This window comes from Ictalurus furcatus, chromosome 28 (genome assembly GCF_023375685.1).
Source record: "Ictalurus furcatus strain D&B chromosome 28, Billie_1.0, whole genome shotgun sequence".
NCBI classification, from domain to species: Eukaryota; Metazoa; Chordata; class Actinopteri; order Siluriformes; family Ictaluridae; genus Ictalurus; species Ictalurus furcatus.
In genome coordinates, this window is record NC_071282.1 from 14,042,539 (window position 1) to 14,063,768 (window position 21,230).

The following is a 21,230-nucleotide window of genomic DNA, read 5'->3' on the forward strand; positions in this document are numbered from 1 at the left end:
CTGATCATTTCTTTGTCAGTGGGTAAACATACAAAATCAGCAGGGGATCAAATACTTTTTTCCCTCACTGTATATATATATATATATATATATATATATATATATATATATATATATATATATATATATATATATAGATAGATATATAGATATAGATATATAGATATATAGATAGATAGATTTTTTTTATTTTGTGTTTTCATACTTTTTTAAAATTACTTTTCATAACTTTAATGATTTTTTTAAAATAACATTTATAAAACTATATAACAGACAGGTATGGAACAGGAATGATCAAAAATGTTTTTTGATCATTTTCTGAACACTATAACTACTTTGAACAACAGAACTAGGCTGTAATAATGTGAACTATTTTACATGTAAAACATATTACATTCCATTTGTCTTGCGTTCTAAAAACATTCTCATACGAATTATGTAATTTGGGACGAAGGGCGCGTCTCGTTATCCATGACATTGTTAAATCTCTGGCTCTCAGACACTCACTGAATAGAGCAGACTCAGAGAGAGGTGTGAGTGCAGCAGGAAAGCAAGACCTCGCGCTTGCAGGACAGTACTGGCAACATTTGGAAATTTGTGAAGGTTTGTCCAAATAGTCACTAGATTTGTCGTTAGGCGCTTTTTTTTTTTTTTTGGCAAAAAAAAAGTCTCTAAAAAGGTCTGAAAAGTGGCTAAGGTGGCAACACTGGTCTGCACTGCACTGACTAGATAAAAGGCAGGCTAAGCTCTGCCTCTCCCCAGCAAAAAGAAAATACAGAGGGAGAGGGAACGCGGGGTTTTTCATTCATGCACATTCTATTTGAAAAGCAATAAAATACACCGAGCACCCAAATGATGCACTGTCTGTGTTTTTTTCTTGAAAACAATTTGCACCCCCCTTCCGATCTCTACCCCCCTGGTTGAGAACCACTGCTCTAGACAACTGTGTGCTGACAAACTTTGTGACAGCAGTTTGGGGAAGAACCACATATGGGTGTGATGGTCAGGTGTCCACAAACTTTTGGCCATATGGTGTACTTTGGCTATGCTTTCATTCTTTATTTTACATTATAGGGAAAAATGTCCTCACCTACACCAGTTATCTGTCCCTCAGGTTATAAAGTGCCTATAATAAATGAAACCATTAATTCTTTTTATTTTGCATTTATTGCAATTAGGTGTCACAAAAGTGCATCTCACTTTCATTCAACGCAAGAGTTCCAGCGCTTAACAAGTGTCTGGATTTCTCTATAAAAAACTTGGATTCAATTCTAATTTATGTCACACTCTTAAGTTTTTCCTTTGACTCACCCTCATAGACTAATGAGAGACAAATAATGCAAGATAATAATGCATACATTAAAAAACAACAACAATAAACGCATTGCATCAACTGTAGTGTTTCCGTAGTGAGGCTGAAAGTCAGTGCACTTGTGGTGCACAGAAACCCAGTTGATGCAGAAGGTGTGTTCAGGTTGTAAGTGTGACTGTTTATGCACTTTTCTTTGAGCTTGTGTGCTTTTCTTCAATTCAACTTCCTCCCTAAAATGTGCAGAATATAATAAATAGTTTTACATTATACATTTTGTTCCGGAAAAAAAAAAACAGCAAAGCAAAACAAAAATGGCTTGTGTTACTTAATATGTGAATAAATGATGGCAACATGGAAACAGTTCATCTTTCTCACATTTTTGTCCTCTTTATAAAAGAGATTTTAATGATAGTAAAACTGAAGTCTGTAATCAGTTATATCAGACATATAGATTTTAGATTATTAATCTCTATAGTGTAGGGCTGGGGGTAATGCATCAAAAATAGTTGTCATATCCGCTTAAGGTCATTCCAGGAAGTGAGAGCCAAAGAAACGCATCATGTAGCCTTTGTCTGAGTGGAGAAGTAACAGCTGCAAAATGAAATTTCAGTGGTTCATGTTCAGAGCTCTGTGGATTCTCCTCATTTTACCAACTTTCAGTGGTAAGTGTATGACATGATCTGTTTAATAAATAGGCTGGATTTAAAAAATCTAAATGAACATTATATTACATTATGTGATCTGTTAGCTAAAGTGTATTTTCGGCACTTCATGTAATATAAATATTAAAACATTAAATAGGGTTGTGTAATATAGTACTGTTTGAATAAAAGTTCATTGTTTTGTATTACTTAAGTTCAAATTTGAAATCATAACACTTTACTCTTTAATTACAGGAGAAAGCCTGTGCAAAAGTGAACTTTTACTAAGCAGTAACATTTCTACTGAGCTCCAGTCTGATGTCCTGCTGCCGTGTAACTTTAATCCAACTCTCCTCGGATCAGATAAGACTGCAGATATAGCAGTAGTGTGGAGTCAGAGGAACACAACAATACACCATCTAGTGGAGATCACTCTACAGGGAAATGAGATGTTTTGGGATTCTAAAGGTGGACGTATCAAGACGTTCGCTAAGCTCTCTGAATCAGGAAACTTCTCCATCCTCCTTCAGAAAGTGCAGCCGTATGATCTGGGTCTCTACCACTGTGAGCTGTTTAACGGGACCGACTGCAGAATTGCGTATCAGGAGCTACACCTGTGTGATACCACCCAACAAAGTAAATTATAAGTGTACCCTACATACTACTACATCTATTTAAGGAATGGACATGAATATATTTTTACATTTACAGTGCCGTGTTGGATTAAGTTTCATATAATTTATCATTTATATTCTAGGCCATCAGTTAATGTGGAGCACAGTTGGAGCATTCTCAGGAGGAATTGTGCTGCTTGCTGTATTCACAACCTGTTTGTTACATGCAAAACGTAAGTCTGAGTTATTTCTACAAGCACATCTTCATGTTCTCTTAATCATCTGGGTCTCTTTTTTTTTGCATGCATAGGAATTATGGTTTTTACTATAAAACAGAAGCACAAACTTTCAGACTGAGTGTTTGAGTTACACAAACAAAGTGAATTGTTAAAACATAGCTTGTGGTTTTCACTGTAAAAGCAAAAGCAATTCACACATCCTAGAGTCATTTTATAATCTATTTTAAGGCATTTCCGCTTTGTAGGTGTTTATACATGTGAGAAAATGTGAGGTGCCCCTACAGCATAAACCATGAGTTAATGCCCTCCAGGTTCTTCTGTTTTACTGAAGGTGAATGAAGTGTATGAATGTTATTACTGACATTACTGGTTACACAGATCCGCTTGTTTGTGAGCTTGTTCAAACGTGTAGAATTTGGTACTTTCTGTGAAATTTCATAGATTTTATTGTGCAACTTTGAAGAAGAGCGTCTGTCCTATATATTGTTTACTAGAGTGTATACATTGTCCAAGTAAAAGTAATGTACTGCAGTAATAAATGCACTCCAGTGTACTGTGTGTGTCTCAGAGTCGTCCAGGTTCTGAACTGAAACTTGGACACTTGTTTTATTTTACACTTACAGTTATGTTCTTTGAAATTACATTGCAGGCAGACAGAATATCACTGTTATCGAATCTGACTATGGTAAGTTGATGCGTGTTTGATACATTATATATAAACACTTTATATTTATATATAGTATATTCTGTATCTGCAGTAGTTCTATTTAGCACACACAGTAATGTTGTCCTGTGTCTCTGCAGAAAACGTTGTGGGTGCAACAGCACACTCAGACAGAGGAAGTAAGCAGTCTGTGGTATTTGATGACCAAACTTTGATCTGTTATATAACACTAAAGCCTCTAGCAGTGACTCAGATTTAAACCTTTAATAGAGTTGGTTCATTTCATCTATTTTAAGGCATTTCTACTTTGTACATGTGTAACCATTTAGACTTGTACTGTCCACAATTCTGATGAATCTGTACCTGCATTCCAGTACTGTTTTTGCCCTTGTCCACTCGCCCTTGCTATTTCCTTTTGGAGAAATTCATTACTCCATTAGGATTGTTACTGTATAAGCTCATGTAAAGTCAGTGGTGGCTCAACCTTAGGGTTGGATATCAGCCATTCAGTACTTGTTAATCTTCATAAAGTTCTTCATAAATTCTGGTGAAATACTAATACTTTGTTAATTCTCTTGAAATACCTCTTTCAAGTGACTAACAATTTTGGACACTTAAAATGTTTGTTATTTGACAGATATAAGCCAATGTTTAATTGATTCACTCAACTTTCTGCAATCATGGGGCAGTATGGTCACTGCCCCATTTACTCTCCATTGAATTATTATTGTACCCAATGGTCAAAAGTTGGAACTGCAACAAGCGCTAATAGAGGCCCATTGGGGCAGAAATCATGCTGCTCCATGCTCAGTGGAAGAAGAGCTGAGACATTGGGCTACTGATTGGAAGCTCATGAGTTCAAACCCCGGCACTGCCAAGCTGACACTGTTGGGCCATTGATCAATGCCCTTAATCCTCAACTGCTCAGATGTATGGATGAAATAAAATGTAAGTCGCTCTGGATAAGGGCATCTGTTTCAGGCCTTTTGTGTGGTTTTTAAGATGTAGTCATAGTCACATGATATGGGGTGCACAGTGGCTTAGTGGTTAGCACGTTTGCCTCACACCTATGAGACAAAAATATTATACTTGGTCATTTATTTATTGAGGAAAATGATCCAATATTACATATCTGTGAGTGGCAAAAGTATGTGAACCTTTGCTTTCAGTATCTGGGCAGCAGTAACTCCAACTAAACGTTTCTAGTAACTGTTGATCAGTCCTGCACATCGGCTTGGAGGAATATTAGCCCATTCCAGAACAGCTTAAACTTTGGGTTGTTGGTGGATTTCCTCACATGAACTGCTTGCTTCAGGTCCTTCCACAACATTTCTATTGGATTAAGGTCAGGACTTTGACTTGACCATTCCAAAACATTAACTTTATTCTTCTTTAACCATTCTTTCATATAATGACTTGTGTGTTTAGAGTTGTTGTCTTGTTTCATGACCCACTTTCTCATCAGATTCAGTTCATGGACAGATGTCTTGATATTCTCCTTTAGAATTCACTGATATTATTCAGAATTTCAAATGCTGTAAAACAGATACCTGTAAAACAGGTACTACCACCACCATGTTTCACAAATGGGATAGAGTTCTTATGCTGGAATGCAGTGTTTTCTCACAGATCTGTAATATTGGATTATTTTCCTCAGTAAATAAATGACCAGGTATAATATTTTTTGTCTCATTTGTTTAATTGGGTTCTCTTTGTCTGACGGTGACGATGTTTTAGATCATATTTGTGCAGATATATAGAAAATTCTAAAGGGTTCACAAACTTTCAAGCCTATTACAGGGTTACTTTAAAAATTCTCTAGATAGTAAGCTGCATCATAAGTCAACTGTGAAAGCCTCTGGACTTAATTTTTGTTTGAAGGTATGTCTTTATTAATGTCGGCCTGCCTCACCAAACCCTATGGTCACGTGTTACTGACGGGTAAAGTTCATTAGATGAACCATTGGAGGAACGATAGTCAACATGTCGGCACAACTATAGTCATCAGGTGCAGAATTTCCACTCCCTGTTATACACTTTGTCACAAGTCACCACTCGGGTGAAGTCCACAAGGGCATGCTAAAAAACAGTAGTGGGATGCAAGGAATATCCGTTAAAAAAGTCTAACTTCTCTTGATGTATTTTTCTCTAAATAGGTGAATCAAGAGAGAATCCAATATATGACACTTCCTGTCAGCCAGAATCCAGTAACAATGCAAGAGAAAAGGAAGGTAAGTGTGTTTAAAATAATAATGTATTTAAGCATGCTACACTATTAAGACGTTAATCTAATGATAATTATCTCCAATTCATCTTTTTAAGGGCTTTCATCTGATACTCCAGTGTATGCCACTGTCAAGAAAGTAAAAATAGTTAATAGAACCTAAAGGAAGCCATAAACACAGTGTGACATTTTATAGGAAAACAGTTTATGATGACATATGTACTAAAACTGAATATATAGTTTGATCATTTACCCCATGTCATTCTTATTATGCAGTCAGTAGCCAAGTTTCTGTCCACTTCTACGCTTTTCTGTTATCGGCAAACTGAAAGTATGTAAAAAAAATTTTTTTGTGAAATTTGCTGTCTTCTGCTTGTTTCCATCCAATCGGCCTTTTACTGATAAAATGGTGAGCATGATGCTGTCATCCTTTAAAATAAAACAAATTGTCTCAAAAGTTTTGGTGTAACGCAAAAGAAAGCTGCCCTTGAGCCGTTTCCATACATAATTTTGTGTATATCACAAATTGTGTACCTTTTGTGTCCCACATGTCTTCAGATCTTTGTAAAATAGAGTGAGCATTCAGAAAATTAAATGAAACTGGGCAGCTTCCTGTTCTTTTAATTTCACAAATAATTGTAATTGTATGAAAAATCAGAAGACAACGTCAGAATGGAGTAGTTGCTTGTCTGATAGGGCTCCAGGTAATTGTTATTATGCCACTAAGCCCATGGGTCTGAGAGGTAGTGGTGGAGAGACACTTCACAGAAAGTCTCTGGCTGCAAAGTTTAGAATGTCACGGCCCACGTTTGAGATGCTGTGCCAATTAATTGGTCCTGATGTTGGGCCCATCGCAGGTTGCCACCGACCACCGGTTCTGACCCGAAAGCGGATTGCCATCGTTCTGTTCAAGCTGGCAACCTGCACTGAGTACAGAGTAGTGGGGGAAACTTTCAGGGATAATAAAACGACAATCCATCAATGTGTGTATGCTGTGTGCACAACTAGGAAAGAAAAATTAACACACATTATATCAGGCTACCGAATGTAGCGGAGGCCAATGAAATGCATACCATAACCTTGCTTCTTATCACATCTTGGGTTGGATGGATTCATGCTGTCGTGACACTGTATTTTTTTTACATGAATGCCATTTTTCTCGATAAAAACTGAAGAATCGGCATAGAATTTAAACTACAGTTAAACTAAAAAAATATTATGTCGACACTTGTGAAATTTTATGGATAATTTGCGTTTCCATAAGCTGTAAACATTTCAATGCGCTAAACCACAGACATTCACACATAAAATCACAAAGAAATCCTTTGATGGAAATGTAACTACTGAGACATTGTGATATAATGCACTCCTTAATCTTAATAGTTTCATTGTCGAGTTATTGATCGATATTAGATTTTAGCCCTCCATCTGTTATCATGACGAGTCGTCACTGGTGATGCAGCTTTGTGTTTTTGCCCCTACGCCAGGGAACACTGCTACTTGCTTATTTTGTTGTTTTGGTGTGAAACATGGTACTGACCATAGACTTTACAACTACGTACTTGTTTAATATCTCACATTGCCTAGTTTGATGCTTTTAATCATTTCGTAGAACCCCATATACAAATAATAGTGTAGTATTCCTTTTCATTAGAATTTTATTGTTTTGGGCTTACACACTGTGTTTCCCCTACTTTAAAAGAGGGTTCAATAAAGTGGTGCTGTTGTTTATATTTCATTTTACAACCTGGCCCTCTTATTCACCAGATCTGCTCTTTTGGATTGGACATGCCAATTTTAATAAATCTCTTGAACACTTGGCGTTTTTAAATGAATGTACTGAGGGAATGGAACAATGACTTACTCGTAATAGCTGGGAAAAAAACACTCATTGGCGCCACCTATTGGTGCAATCATGTAACTTACGGAAAGGGACACTGAACGAATCTGAATCTTTCTGGTGAACGGAGAAAACTAGCTAATTGAGTAAAACTTTTTATGAACTTGAGCACTTTGAAAGTAGAAAGCATCTTCTTTTCCTTTGGATTCCCAGTTGCTTCACCTTTGACCTAATTCAGAGGTTCTTAACCTTTTGTAACTAAAGCCCCCCCAAGTCTCCCCTATCATGTGGCACGTATGATGGGGTACCCCCCCGCCACATTGGAGGAGACCGGGTATAATGATGATCTATTCTATATAAAATCTATCTATATATAACTTAATCTATAATCTGTCTTTGATGGATAGATTTTTTTCATTTTGTGTTTTCGTACTTTTTTAAAATTACTTTTCATAACTTTAATGATTTTTTAAAAAAAATAACTTTTATGACTTTTATAAAACTATATAACAGACAGGTATGGAACAGGAATGATCAAAAATGTTTCTGAACACTATAGCTACTTTGAACAACATGAACTATTTTACATGTAAAACATGTTACATTCCATTCGTCTTGCGTTCTAAAAACATTCTCATACATAAATTCATAAATTTTACATAAATTCATAAATCTCCGGCTCTCAGCCCCTCTCTGAACCGAGCAGACGCAGAGAGAGGTGTGAGTGCAGCAGGAAAGCAAGACCTCGCGCTTGCAGGACAGTACTGGCAACATTTGGAAAGTTTCAAAGGTTTGCCCAAAAAGTCGCTAGATTTTTCATTAGGCGCTTTTTTTTCACACAAAAAAAAAAAGTCTCTAAAGGGGTCTGAAAAGTGGCTAAGGTGGCAACACTGGTCTGCACTGCACTGACAGCTAGATAAAAGGCACGCTAAGCTCTGCCTCTCCCCAGCAAAAAGAAAATACAGAGGGAGAGGGAACGCAGGGTTTTTCATTCATGCACATTCTATTTGAAAAGCAATAAAATAAACCGAGCACCCAAATGATGCACTATCTGTGTTTTTTTCTTGAAAATAATTTGCACCCCCCTTCCGATCTCTACCCCCCTGGTTGAGAAACACTGCTCCAGACAACTGTATGCTGACAAACTTTGTGACAGCAGTTTGGGGAAGAACCACATATGGGTGTGATGGTCAGGTGTCCACAAACTTTTGGCCATATGGTGTACTTTGGCTATGCTTTCATTCTTTATTTTACATTATAGGGAAAAATTGTCCTCACCTACACCAGTTATCTGTCCCTCAGGTTATAAAGTGCCTATAATAAATGAAACCATTAATTCTTTTTATTTTGCATTTATTGCAATTAGGTGTCACAAAAGTGCATCTCACTTTCATTCAACGCAAGAGTTCCAGCGCTTAACAAGTGTCTGGGTTTCTCTAGAAAAAACTTGGATTCAATTTTAATTTATGTCACACTCTTAAGTTTTTCCTTTGACTCACCCTCATAGACTAATGAGAGACAAATAATGCAAGATAATAATGCATACATTAAAAAACAACAACAATAAACATTGCATCAACTGTAGTGTTTCCATAGTGAGGCTGAAAGTCAGTGCACTTGTGGTGCACAGAAACCCAGTTGATGCAGAAGGTGTGATCAGGTTGTAAGTGTGACTGTTTATGCACTTTTCTTTGCACTTGTGTGCTTTTCTTCAATTCAACTTCCTCCCTAAAATGTGCAGAATATAATAAATAGTTTTACATTATACATTTTATTCCAGTAAAAAAAAACAACAACAAAAAAACAGCAAAGCAAAACAAAAATGGCTTGTGTTACTTAATATGTGAATAAATGATGGCAACATGGAAACAGTTCATCTTTCTCACATTTTTGTCCTCTTTATAAAAGAGATTTTAATGATAGTAAAACTGAAGTCTGTAATCAGTTATATCAGACATATAGATTTTAGATTATGAATCTCTATAGTGTAGGGCTGGGGGCAATGCATCAAAAATAGTTGTCATATCCATATAAGGTCATTCCAGGAAGTGAGAGCCAAAGAAACGCATCATGTAGACTTTGTCTGAGTGTAGAAGTAACAGCTGCAAAATGAAATTTCAGTGGTTCATGTTCAGAGCTCTGTGGATTCTCCTCATTTTACCAACTTTCAGTGGTAAGTGTATGACATGATCTGTTTAATAAATAGGCTGGATTTTAAAAAATATATTTTTTAAGTGTATTTTCGGCACGTCACGTAATATAAATATTAAACCATTAAATAGGGTTGTGTAATATAGTACTGTTTGAGTATCAGCTAATTGTATTGAATTGCTTAAGTTCAAATTTGAAATCATAACACTTTACTCTTTAATTACAGGAGAAAGCCTGTGCAAAAGTGAACTTTTACTAAGCAGTAACATTTCTACTGAGCTCCAGTCTGATGTCCTGCTGCCGTGTAACTTTAATCCAACTCTCCTCGGATCAGATAAGACTGCAGATATAGCAGTAGTGTGGAGTCAAAGGAACACAACAATACACCATCTAGTGGAGATCACTCTACAGGGAAATGTGATGTTTTGGGATTCTAAAGGTGGACGTATCAAGACGTTCCCTAAGCTCTCTGAATCAGGAAACTTCTCCATCCTCCTTCAGAAAGTGCAGCCGTATGATCTGGGTCTCTACCACTGTGAGCTGTTTAACGGGACCGGCTGCAGAATTGCATATCAGGAGCTACACCTGCTTGTCAGCATCCAACAAAGTAAATTATAAGTGTACCCTACAGACATGAATATATTTTTACATTTACAATGCCGTGTTGGATTAAATTTCATATAATTTATCATTTATATTCTAGGCCAAGAGAACTATCAGTTAATGTGGAGCACAGTTGGAGCATTCTCAGGAGGAATTGTGCTGCTTGCTGTATTCACAACCTGTTTGTTACATGCAAAACGTAAGTCTGAGTTATTTCTACAAGCACATCTTCATGTTCTCTTAATCATCTGGGTCTCTTTTTTTGCATGCATAGGAATTATGGTTTTCACTATAAAACAGAAGCACAAGCTTTCAGACTGAGTGTTTGAGTTACACAAACAAAGTGAATTGTTAAAACATAGCTTGTGGTTTTCATTGTAAAAGCAAAAACAATTCACACATCCTAGAGTCATTCTTTAGTTTATTTTAAGGCATTTCCGCTTTGTAGGTGTTTATACATGTGAGAAAATGTGAGGTGCCCCTATAGTATAAACCATGAGTTAATGCCCTCCAGGTTCTTCTGTTTTACTGAAGGTGAATGAAGTGTATGAATGTTATTACTGACATTACAGGTTACACAGATCCGCTTGTTTGTGATCTTATTCAAACGTGTAGAATTTGGTACTTTCTGTGAAATTTAGTAGATTTTACTGTACAACTTTGAAGAAGAGCATCTGTCCTATATATTGTTTACTAGAGTGTATACATTACATAAAAGTAATGTACTGCAGTAATAAATGCACTCCAGTGTACTGTGTGTGTCTCAGAGTCGTCCAGGTTCTGAACTGAAACTTGGACACTTGTTTTATTTTACACTTACAGTTATGTTCTTTGAAATTACATTGCAGGCAGACAGAATATCACTGTTATCGAATCTGACTATGGTAAGTTGATGTATGTTTGATACATTATATATAAACACTTTATATTTATATAGAGTATATTCTGTATCTGCAGTAGTTCTATTTAGCACTCACAGTAATGTTGTCCTGTGTCTCTGCAGAAAACATTGTGGGTGCAACAGCACACTCAGACAGAGGAAGTAAGCAGTCTGTGGTATTTGATAACCAAACTTTGATCTGTTATATAACACTAAAGCCTCTAGTAGTGACTCAGATTTAAACCTTTAATAATGACTATCTAATTAACCATAATAATAAATGCTCTTTAGATCCAGAGCTTATCAGTTTCAAATGCTATGCTATAAGTGCATCATGTGTTGACTTTTCTAAATGCATTGTTCACATTTAATAGAGTTGGTTCATTTCATCTATTTTAAGGCATTTCTACTTTGTACATGTGTAACCATTTAGACTTGTACTGTCCACAATTCTGATGAATCTGTACCTGCATTCCAGTACTGTTTTGCCCTTGTCCACTCGCCCTTGCTATTTCCTTTTGGAGAAATTCATTACTCCATTAGGATTGTTACTGTATAAGCTCATGTAAAGTCAGTGGTGGCTCAACCTTAGGGTTGGATATCAGCCATTCAGTACTTGTTAATCTTCATAAAGTTCTTCATAAATTCTGGTGAAATACTAATACTTTGTTAATTCTCTTGAAATACCGCTTTCAAGTGACCAACAATTTTGGACACTTAAAATGTTTGTTATTTGACAGACATAAGCCAATGTTTAATTGATTCACTCAACTTTCTGCAATCATGGGGCAGTATGGTCACTGCCCCATTTACTTTCTATTGAATTATTATTGTACCCAGTGGTCAAAAATGGGAACTGCAACAAGCGCTAATAGAGGCCCATTGTGGCAGAAATCATGCTGCTCCATGCTCAGTGGAAGAAGAGCAGTGGACAGCACAGTTAGTGACATGATTGCTAGGGTCGAGGTTTTAATGCCAAGGGACTTTTGTGTGGTTTTTAAGATGTAGTCATAAGGGGCTAGTAGTCATAGTCACAAGATATGGGGTGCACAGTGGCTTAGTGGTTAGCACGTTTGCCTCACACCTATGAGACAAAAATATTATACTTGGTCACTTATTTATTGAGGAAAATGATCCAATATTACATATCTGTGAGTGGCAAAAGTATGTGAACCTTTGCTTTCAGTATCTGGGCAGCAATAACTCCAACTAAACGTTTCTAGTAACTGTTGATCAGTGCTGCACATCGGCTTGGAGGAATTTTAGCCCATTCCTCAGTACAGAACAGCTTAAACTCTGGGATGTTGGTGGGTTTCCTCACATGAACTGCTTGCTTCAGGTCCTTCTACAATTTCTATTGGATTAAGGTCAGGACTTTGACTTGGCCATTCCAAAACATTAACTTTATTCTTCTTTAACCATTCTTTCATAGAATGACTTGTGTGTTTAAAGTTGTTGTCTTGTTTCATGACCCACTATCTCATCAGATTCAGTTCATGAACAGATGTCCTGACATTTTCCTTTAGAAATCACTGATATTATTCAGAATTTCAAATGCTGTAAAACAGACCGAAACCATGATACTACCACCACCATGTTTCACCAGGTATAATATTTTTTGTCTCATTTGTTTAATTGGGTTCTCTGTGTCTAGAGGATTTGTATAAAAATCTGATGATGTTTTAGGTCATATTTGTGCAGATATATAGAAAATTCTAAAGGGTTCACAAACTTTCAAGCCTATTACAGGGTTACTTTAAAAATTCTCTAGATAGTAAGCTGCATCATAAGTCAAGTGTGAAAGCCTCTGGACTTAATTTTTGTTTGAAGGTATGTCTTTATTAATGTCGGCCTGCCTCACCAAACCCTATGGTCACGTGTTGCTGACGGGTAAAGTTCATTAGATGAACCATTGGAGGAACGATAGTCAACATGTCGGCACAACTATAGTCATCAGGTGCAGAATTTCCACTCCCTGTTACACACTTTGTCACAAGTCACCACTCGGGTGAAGTCCACAAGGGCATGCTAAAAAACAGTAGTGGGATGCAAGGAATATCCGTTAAAAAAGTCTAACTTCTCTTGATGTATTTTTCTCTAAATAGGTGAATCAAGAGAGAATCCAATATATGACACTTCCTGTCAGCCAGAATCCAGTAACAATGCAAGAGAAAAGGAAGGTAAGTGTGTTTAAAATTACAGTGTATTTAAGCATGCTACATTATTAAGACTTTGATCTAATGATAATTATCTCCAATTCATCTTTTTAAGGGCTTTCATCTGATACTCCAGTGTATGCCACTGTCAAGAAGGGAAAAATAGTTAATAGAACCTAAAGGAAGCCATAAACACAGTGTGACATTTTATAGGAAAAGAGTTTATGATGACATATGTACTAAAACTGAATATATAGTTTGATCATTTACCCCATGTCATTCTTATTATGCAGTCAGTAGCCAAGTTTCTGTCCACTTTTACGCTTTTCTGCAAACTGAAAGTGTGTAAAAAAAAAAAAAAAAAAGTTTGTCGAAATTTGCTGTCTTCTGCCTGTTTCCATCCAATTGGCCTTTTACTGATAAAATGGTGAGCATGATGCTGTCATCCTTTAAAATAAAACAAATTGTCTCAAAAGTTTTGGTGTATCGCAAAAGAAAGCTGCCCTTGAGCCGTTTCCATACATAATTTTGTGTATATCGCAAATTGTGTACCTTTTGTGTCCCACATGTCTTCAGATCTTTGTAAAATGGAGTGAGCATTCAGAAAATTAAATGAAACTGGGCAGCTTCCTGTTATTTTAATTTCACAAATAATTGCAATTGTATGAAATATCAGAAGACAACGTTAGAATGGAGTAGTTGCTTGTCTGATAGGGCTCCAGGTAATTGTTCTTATGTGACTAAGCCCATGGGTCTGAGAGGTAGTGGTGGAGAGACACTTCACAGAAAGTCTCTGGCTGCAAAGTTTAGAATGTCACGGCCCACGTTTGAGGTGCTGTGCCAATTAATTGGTCCTGATGTTGGGCCCATCGCAGGTTGCCACCGACCACCGGTTCTGACCCGAAAGCGGATTGCCATCGTTCTGTTCAAGCTGGCAACCTGCACTGAGTACAGAGTAGTGGGGGAAACTTTCAGGGATAATAAAACGACAATCCATCAATGTGTATATGCTGTGTGCACAACTAGGAAAGAAAAATTAACACGCATTATATCAGGCTACCGAATGTAGCGGAGGCCAATGAAATCCATGCCATAACCTTGCTTCTTATCACATCTTGGGTTGGATGGATTCATTCTGTCGTGACACTGTATTTTTTTTTTTACATGAATGCCATTTTTCTCGATAAAAACTGAAGAATCGGCATAGAATTTAAACTACAGTTAAACTAAAAAAAATATTATGTCGACACTTGTGAAATTTTATGGATAATTTGCGTTTCCATCAGCTGTAAACATTTCAATGCGCTAAACCACAGACATTCACACATAAAATCACAAAGAAATCCTTTGATGGAAATGTAACTACTGAGACACCGTGATATAATGCACTCCTTAATCTTAATAGTTTCATTGTCGAGTTATTGATCGATATTAGATTTTAACCCTCCATCTGTTATCATGACGAGTCGTCACTGGTGATGCAGCTTTGTGCTTTTGCCCCTACGCCAGGGAACACTGCTATTTGCTTATTTTGTTGTTTTGGTGTGAAACATGGTACTGACCTTAGACTTTACAACTACTTACTTGTTTAATATCTCACATTGCCTAGTTTGATGCTTTTAATCATTTCGTAGAACCCCATATACAAATAATAGTGTAGTATTCCTTTTCATTAGAATTTTATTGTTTTGGGCTTACACACTGTGTTTCCCCTACTTTAAAAGAGGGTTCAATAAAGTGGTGCTGTTGTTTATATTTCATTTTACAACCTGGCCCTCTTATTCACCAGATCTGCTCTTATGGATTGGACATGCCAATTTTAATAAATCATAATACTAAAACTTGTCTCTTGAACACTTGGCGTTTTAAAATGAATGCATTGAGATAATGAAACAATGACTTACTCATAATAGCTGGAGAGAAAAAAACACTCATTGGCCCCACCTTTTGGTGCAATCATGTAACTTACGGAAAGGGACACTGACCGAATCTGAATCTTTCTGGTGAACGGAGAAAACTAGCTAATTGAGTAAAACTTTTTATGAAATTGAGCCCTTAGAAAGTAGAAAGCATCTTCTTTTCCTTTGGATTCCCAGTTGCTTCACCTTTGACCTAATTCAGAGGTTCGCAACCTTTTGTAACTAAAGCCCCCCCAAGTCTCCCCTATCATGTGGCACGCCCACCCCCATATTGGAAGAGACCAGGTATAATGATAATCTATTCTATATAAAATCTATCTATATATAACCTAATCTATAATCTGTTTTTGATATATATAGATAGATAGATAGATAGATATTTTTTTTATTTTGTGTTTTCGTACTTTTTTCAAATTACTTTTCATAACTTTAATAATTTTTTAAAAATAACTTTTATAAAACTATATAACAGACAGATATGGAACAGGAATGATCAAAAATGTTTCTGAACACTATAACTACTTTGAACAACAGAACTAGGCTGTAATAACATGAACTATTTTACATGTAAAACATGTTACATTCCATTTGTCTTGCGTTCTACAAACATTCTCATACGAATTATGTAATTTGGGACGAAGGGCGCGTCTCGTTATCCATAAAAATGGTTAAATCTCTGGCTCTCAGACACTCACCGAACCGAGCAGACGCGGAGAGAGGTGTGAGTGCAGCAGGAAAACAAGACTTCGCGCTTGCAGGACAGTACTGGCCACATTTGGAAAGTTGTGAAAGTTTGTCCAAAAAGTCATTAGATTTGTCGTTAGGCGCCTTTTTTTTATTATTTTTTTTTTTTAGCCAAAAAAAAAAAGTCTCTAAAGGGGTCTGAAAAGTGGCTAAGGTGGCAACACTGGTCTGCACTGCACTGACAGCTAGATAAAAGGCAGGCTAAGCTCTGCCTCTCCCCAGCAAAAAGAAAATACAGAGGGAGAGGGAACGCGGGGTTTTTCATTCATGCACATTCTATTTGAAAAGCAATAAAATAAACCGAGCACCCAAATGATGCACTGTCTGTGTTTTTTTCTTGAAAATAATTTGCACCCCCCTTCCGATCTCTACCCCCCTGGTTGAGAAACACTGCTCCAGACAACTGTGTGCTGACAAACTGTGCGCTCAGCCTCCCCGTTCAGCTGTGGACGTCGCTCAGCCTCCCCATTCAGCTGTGGACGTCGCTCAGCCTCCCCGTTCAGCTGTGGACGTCACTCAGCCTCCCCGTTCAGCTGTGGACGTCGCTCAGCCTCCCCGTTCAGCTGTGGACGTCGCTCAGCCTCCCCGTTCAGCTGAGGTCGCCGCTCAGCCCGCCCGTTCAGCTGAGGTCGCCGCTCAGCCCGCCCGTTCAGCTGAGGTCGCCGCTCAGCCCGCCCGTTCAGCTGAGGTCGTCGCTCAGCCCTGCCCGTTCAGCTGAGGACGCCGCTCAGCCTCCCTGTTCAGCTGCGGACGTCGCTCAGTCATCCTGCTCCATGGCAAATAGCGTTCCCCCCTTCTGCGTCAAAGAGACCCACGCTCCTCTCCCTGGCCGCACGGAGACCCACGCTCCTCTCCCTGGCCGCACGGGGGACTTCGCTCTGCCTTCCAGTTCAGCTGGGGACGTCGCTCCGCTTTCAGGCTCCGACGAGGACGTCGCCCTGCTTCCCTGCTCCGCTGAGTACAGTGCTCTGTTTCCCTGTCCAGCTGAGGTCGTCGCTCAGCCCGCCTGTTCAGCTGAGGCCGTCGCTCAGCCCGCCTGTTCAGCTGAGGCCGTCGCTCAGCCCGCCTGTTCTGCTGAGGCCGTCGCTCAGCCCGCCTGTTCTGCTGAGGCCGTCGCTCAGCCCGCCTGTTCTGCTGAGGCCGTCGCTCAGCCTTCTGGCTCCTTGGCAAACGTCGTTTCCCCCTACTGCTTCGAGGAGACCCACGCTCCTCTCCCTGGCCTTACAGGGGACGTCGCTCTGCCTTCATGCTCCGCCGAGGACTTCGCTCAGTCTGCCTGCCCTGCTGTGGTCGCCGGTCTGCCTTCATGCCCCGCCGAGGACATCGCTCAGTCTGCCTGCCCTGCTGTGGTCGTCGCTCTGCCTTCATGCTCTGCCGAGGAAATATCTCAGCCTCCCTGTGCCATTGTAGAAGCCGCCCGGCCTCCTGATTTTGCGGGGGACATGTTTTCCAGGGGGCCAGGACCACCAGATGGAGGACGTATAATTTTGGGCGCTCCGGGAGTAGCGCCCTTGGGGGAGGGTTCTGTCACGTATCAGGAAGCTCTGGACTCCACTTCCCATCAGCCACTGCACTGCACTACATGTCACATGACCACCTGCACCTGATTCACGTTTTGGTTAATGAGCACTCATGTGTGTATATATAGCCAATAGTCTGCACTGATTCACTGTCTTTCGTTGTCTTAGACCGCTGTGTTCCATGTTTCTTGATCTTGTTAGTTTATGTTTCAGTGTTTTGTTTCATGCCACAGTGTTTTGTCAAGTTGTCTTAGTGTCTTTGTTTCTTAGTACGTTGTTTCAATAAATGTTATTATCTGCACCTGCTTCTGGCTCAACTCGTGACACAAACTTTGTGAAAGCAGTTTGGGGAAGAACCACATATGGGTGTGATGGTCAGGTGTCCACAAACTTTTGGCCATATGGTGTACTTTGGCTATGCTTTCATTCTTTATTTTACATTATAGGGAAAAATGTCCTCACCTACACCAGTTATCTGTCCCTCAGGTTATAAAGTGCCTATAATAAATGAAACCATTAATTCTTTTTATTTTGCATTTATTGCAATTAGGTGTCACAAAAGTGCATCTCACTTTCATTCAACGCAAGAGTTCCAGCGCTTAACAAGTGTCTGGATTTCTCTATAAAAAACTTGGATTCAATTCTAATTTATGTCACACTCTTAAGTTTTTCCTTTGACTCACCCTCATAGACTAATGAGAGACAAATAATGCAAGATAATAATGCATACATTAAAAAACAACAATAAACGCATTGCATCAACTGTAGTGTTTCCGTAGTGAGGCTGAAAGTCAGTGCACTTGTGGTGCACAGAAACCCAGTTGATGCAGAAGGTGTGTTCAGGTTGTAAGTGTGACTGTTTATGCACTTTTCTTTGAGCTTGTGTGCTTTTCTTCAATTCAACTTCCTCCCTAAAATGTGCAGAATATAATAAATAGTTTTATATTATAAATTTTGTTCCAGAAAAAAAAAAAACAGCAAAACAAAAATGGCTTGTGTTACTTAATATGTGAATAAATGATGGCAACATGGAAACAGTTCATCTTTCTCACATTTTTGTCCTCTTTATAAAAGAGATTTTAATGATAGTAAAACTGAAGTCTGTAATCAGTTATATCAGACATATAGATTTTAGATTATGAATCTCTATAGTGTAGGGCTGGGGGCAATGCATCAAAAATAGTTTTCATATCCGCTTAAGGTCATTTCAGGAAGTGAGAGCCAAAGAAATGCATCATGTACCCTTTGTCTGAGTGTAGAAGTAACAGCTGCAAAATGAAATTTCAGTGGTTCATGTTCAGAGCTCTGTGGATTCTCCTCATTTTACCAACTTTCAGTGGTAAGTGTATGACATGATCTGTTTAATAAATAGGCTGGATTTAAAAAATCTAAATGAACATTATATTACATTGTGATCTGTTAGCTAAAGTGTATTTTCGGCACGTCACGTAATATAAATATTAAAACATTAAATAGGGTTGTGTAATATAGTACTGTTTGAGTATCAGCTAATTGTATTGAATTGCTTAAGTTCAAATTTGAAATCATAACACTTTACTCTTTAATTACAGGAGAAAGCCTGTGCAAAAGTGAACTTTTACTAAGCAGTAACATTTCTACTGAGCTCCAGTCTGATGTCCTGCTGCCGTGTAACTTTAATCCAACTCTCCTCGGATCAGATAAGACTGCAGATATAGCAGTAGTGTGGAGTCAGAGGAACACAACAATACACAATCTAGTGGAGATCACTCTACAGGGAAATGTGTTGTTTTGGGATACTAAAGGTGGACGTATCAAGACGTTCGCTAAGCTCTCTGAATCAGGAAACTTCTCCATCCTCCTTCAGAAAGTGCAGCCGTATGATCTGGGTCTCTACCACTGTGAGCTGTTTAACGGGACCGGCTGCAGAATTGCGTATCAGGAGCTTCACCTGCTTGTCAGCATCCAACAAAGTAAATTATAAGTGTACCCTACATACTGCTACATCTATTTAAGGAATGGACATGAATATATTTTTACATTTACATTGTCAGTGTTGGATTAAATATCCTATAATTTATCATTTATATTCTAGGCCATCAGTTAATGTGGAGCACAGTTGGAGCATTCTCAGGAGGAATTGTGCTGCTTGCTGTATTCACAACCTGTTTGTTACATGCAAAACGTAAGTCTGAGTTATTTCTACAAGCACATCTTCATGTTCTCTTAATCATCTGGGTCTCTTTTTTTTGCATGCATAGGAATTATGGTTTTTACTATAAAACAGAAGCACAAGCTTTTAGACTGAGTGTTTGAGTTACACAAACAAAGTGAATTGTTAAAACATAGCTTGTGGTTTTCACTGTAAAAGCAAAAGCAATTCACACGTCCTAGAGTCATTCTATAACCTATTTTAAGGCATTTCCGCTTTGTAGGTGTTTATACATGTGAGAAAATGTGAGGTGCCCCTACAGCATAAACCATGAGTTAATGCCCTCCAGGTTCTTCTGTTTTACTGAAGGTGAATGAAGTGTATGAATGTTATTACTGACATTACTGGTTACACAGATCCGCTTGTTTGTGATCTTATTCAAACGTGTAGAATTTGTTACTTTCTGTGAAATTTCATAGATTTTATTGTGCAACTTTGAAGAAGAGTGTCTGTCCTATATATTGTTTACTAGAGTGTATACATTGTCCAAGTAAAAGTAATGTACTGCAGTAATAAATGCACTCCAGTGTACTGTGTGTGTCTCAGAGTCGTCCAGGTTCTGAACTGAAACTTGGACACTTGTTTTATTTTACACTTACAGTTATGTTCTTTGAAATTACGTTGCAGGCAGACAGAATATCACTGTTATCGAATCTGACTATGGTAAGTTGATGTGTGTTTGATACATTATATATAAACACTTTATATTTATATATAGTATATTCTGTATCTGCAGTAGTTCTATTTAGCACTCACAGTAATGTTGTCCTGTGTCTCTGCAGAAAACGTTGTGGGTGCAACAGCACACTCAGACAGAGGAAGTAAGCAGTCTGTGGTATTTGATAACCAAACTTTGATCTGTTATATAACACTAAAGCCTCTAGTAGTGACTCAGATTTAAACCTTTAATAATAACTATCTAATTAACCATAATAATAAATGCTCTTTAGATCCAGAGCTTATCAGTTTCAAATGCTGTGCTATAAGTGCATCATGTGTTGACTTTTCTAAATGCATTGTTCACATTTAATAGAGTTGGTTCATTTCATCTATTTTAAGGCATTTCTACTTTGTACATGTGTAACCATTTAGACTTGTACTGTCCACAATTCTGGTGAATCTGTACCTGCGTACTGTTTTGCCCTTGTCCACTCGCCCTTGCTATTTCCTTTTGGAGAAATTCATTACTCCATTAGGATTGTTACTGTATAAGCTCATGTAAAGTCAGTGGTGGCTCAACCTTAGGGTTGGATATCAGCCATTCAGTACTTGTTAATCTTCATAAAGTTCTTCATAAATTCTGGTGAAATACTAATACTTTGTTAATTCTCTTGAAATACCTCTTTCAAGTGACCAACAATTTTGGACACTTAAAATGTTTGTTATTTGACAGATATAAGCCAATGTTTAATTGATTCACTCAACATTGTACAATCATGGGGCAGTATGGTCACTGCCCCATTTACTCTCCATTGAATTATTATTGCGCCCAGTGGTCAAAAGTTGGAACTGCAACAAGCGCTAATAGAGGC

General features: G+C 38.1%; 2 protein-coding genes across 2 annotated transcripts; both read left to right on the forward strand.

Annotated features, from left to right (window-relative positions):
• The first annotated feature begins 9,636 nt into the window (after positions 1–9,636).
• On the forward strand, positions 9,637–13,657 carry LOC128603938 (uncharacterized). Its single transcript, XM_053618726.1, has 7 exons — positions 9,637–9,707; positions 9,912–10,292; positions 10,389–10,487; positions 11,137–11,172; positions 11,292–11,330; positions 13,274–13,348; positions 13,440–13,657. The coding sequence occupies exons 1-7, from the start codon at positions 9,644–9,646 to the stop codon at positions 13,502–13,504; spliced, it is 759 nt and encodes a 252-aa protein (XP_053474701.1). The 5' UTR covers positions 9,637–9,643; the 3' UTR covers positions 13,505–13,657.
• Positions 13,658–18,750: 5,093 nt separating this feature from the next.
• LOC128603321 (uncharacterized) lies at positions 18,751–20,698 on the forward strand. The gene is made up of 5 exons (XM_053617629.1): positions 18,751–18,846; positions 19,079–19,459; positions 19,582–19,671; positions 20,326–20,361; positions 20,481–20,698. The coding sequence occupies exons 1-5, from the start codon at positions 18,783–18,785 to the stop codon at positions 20,597–20,599; spliced, it is 690 nt and encodes a 229-aa protein (XP_053473604.1). The 5' UTR covers positions 18,751–18,782; the 3' UTR covers positions 20,600–20,698.
• Positions 20,699–21,230: the final 532 nt, after the last annotated feature.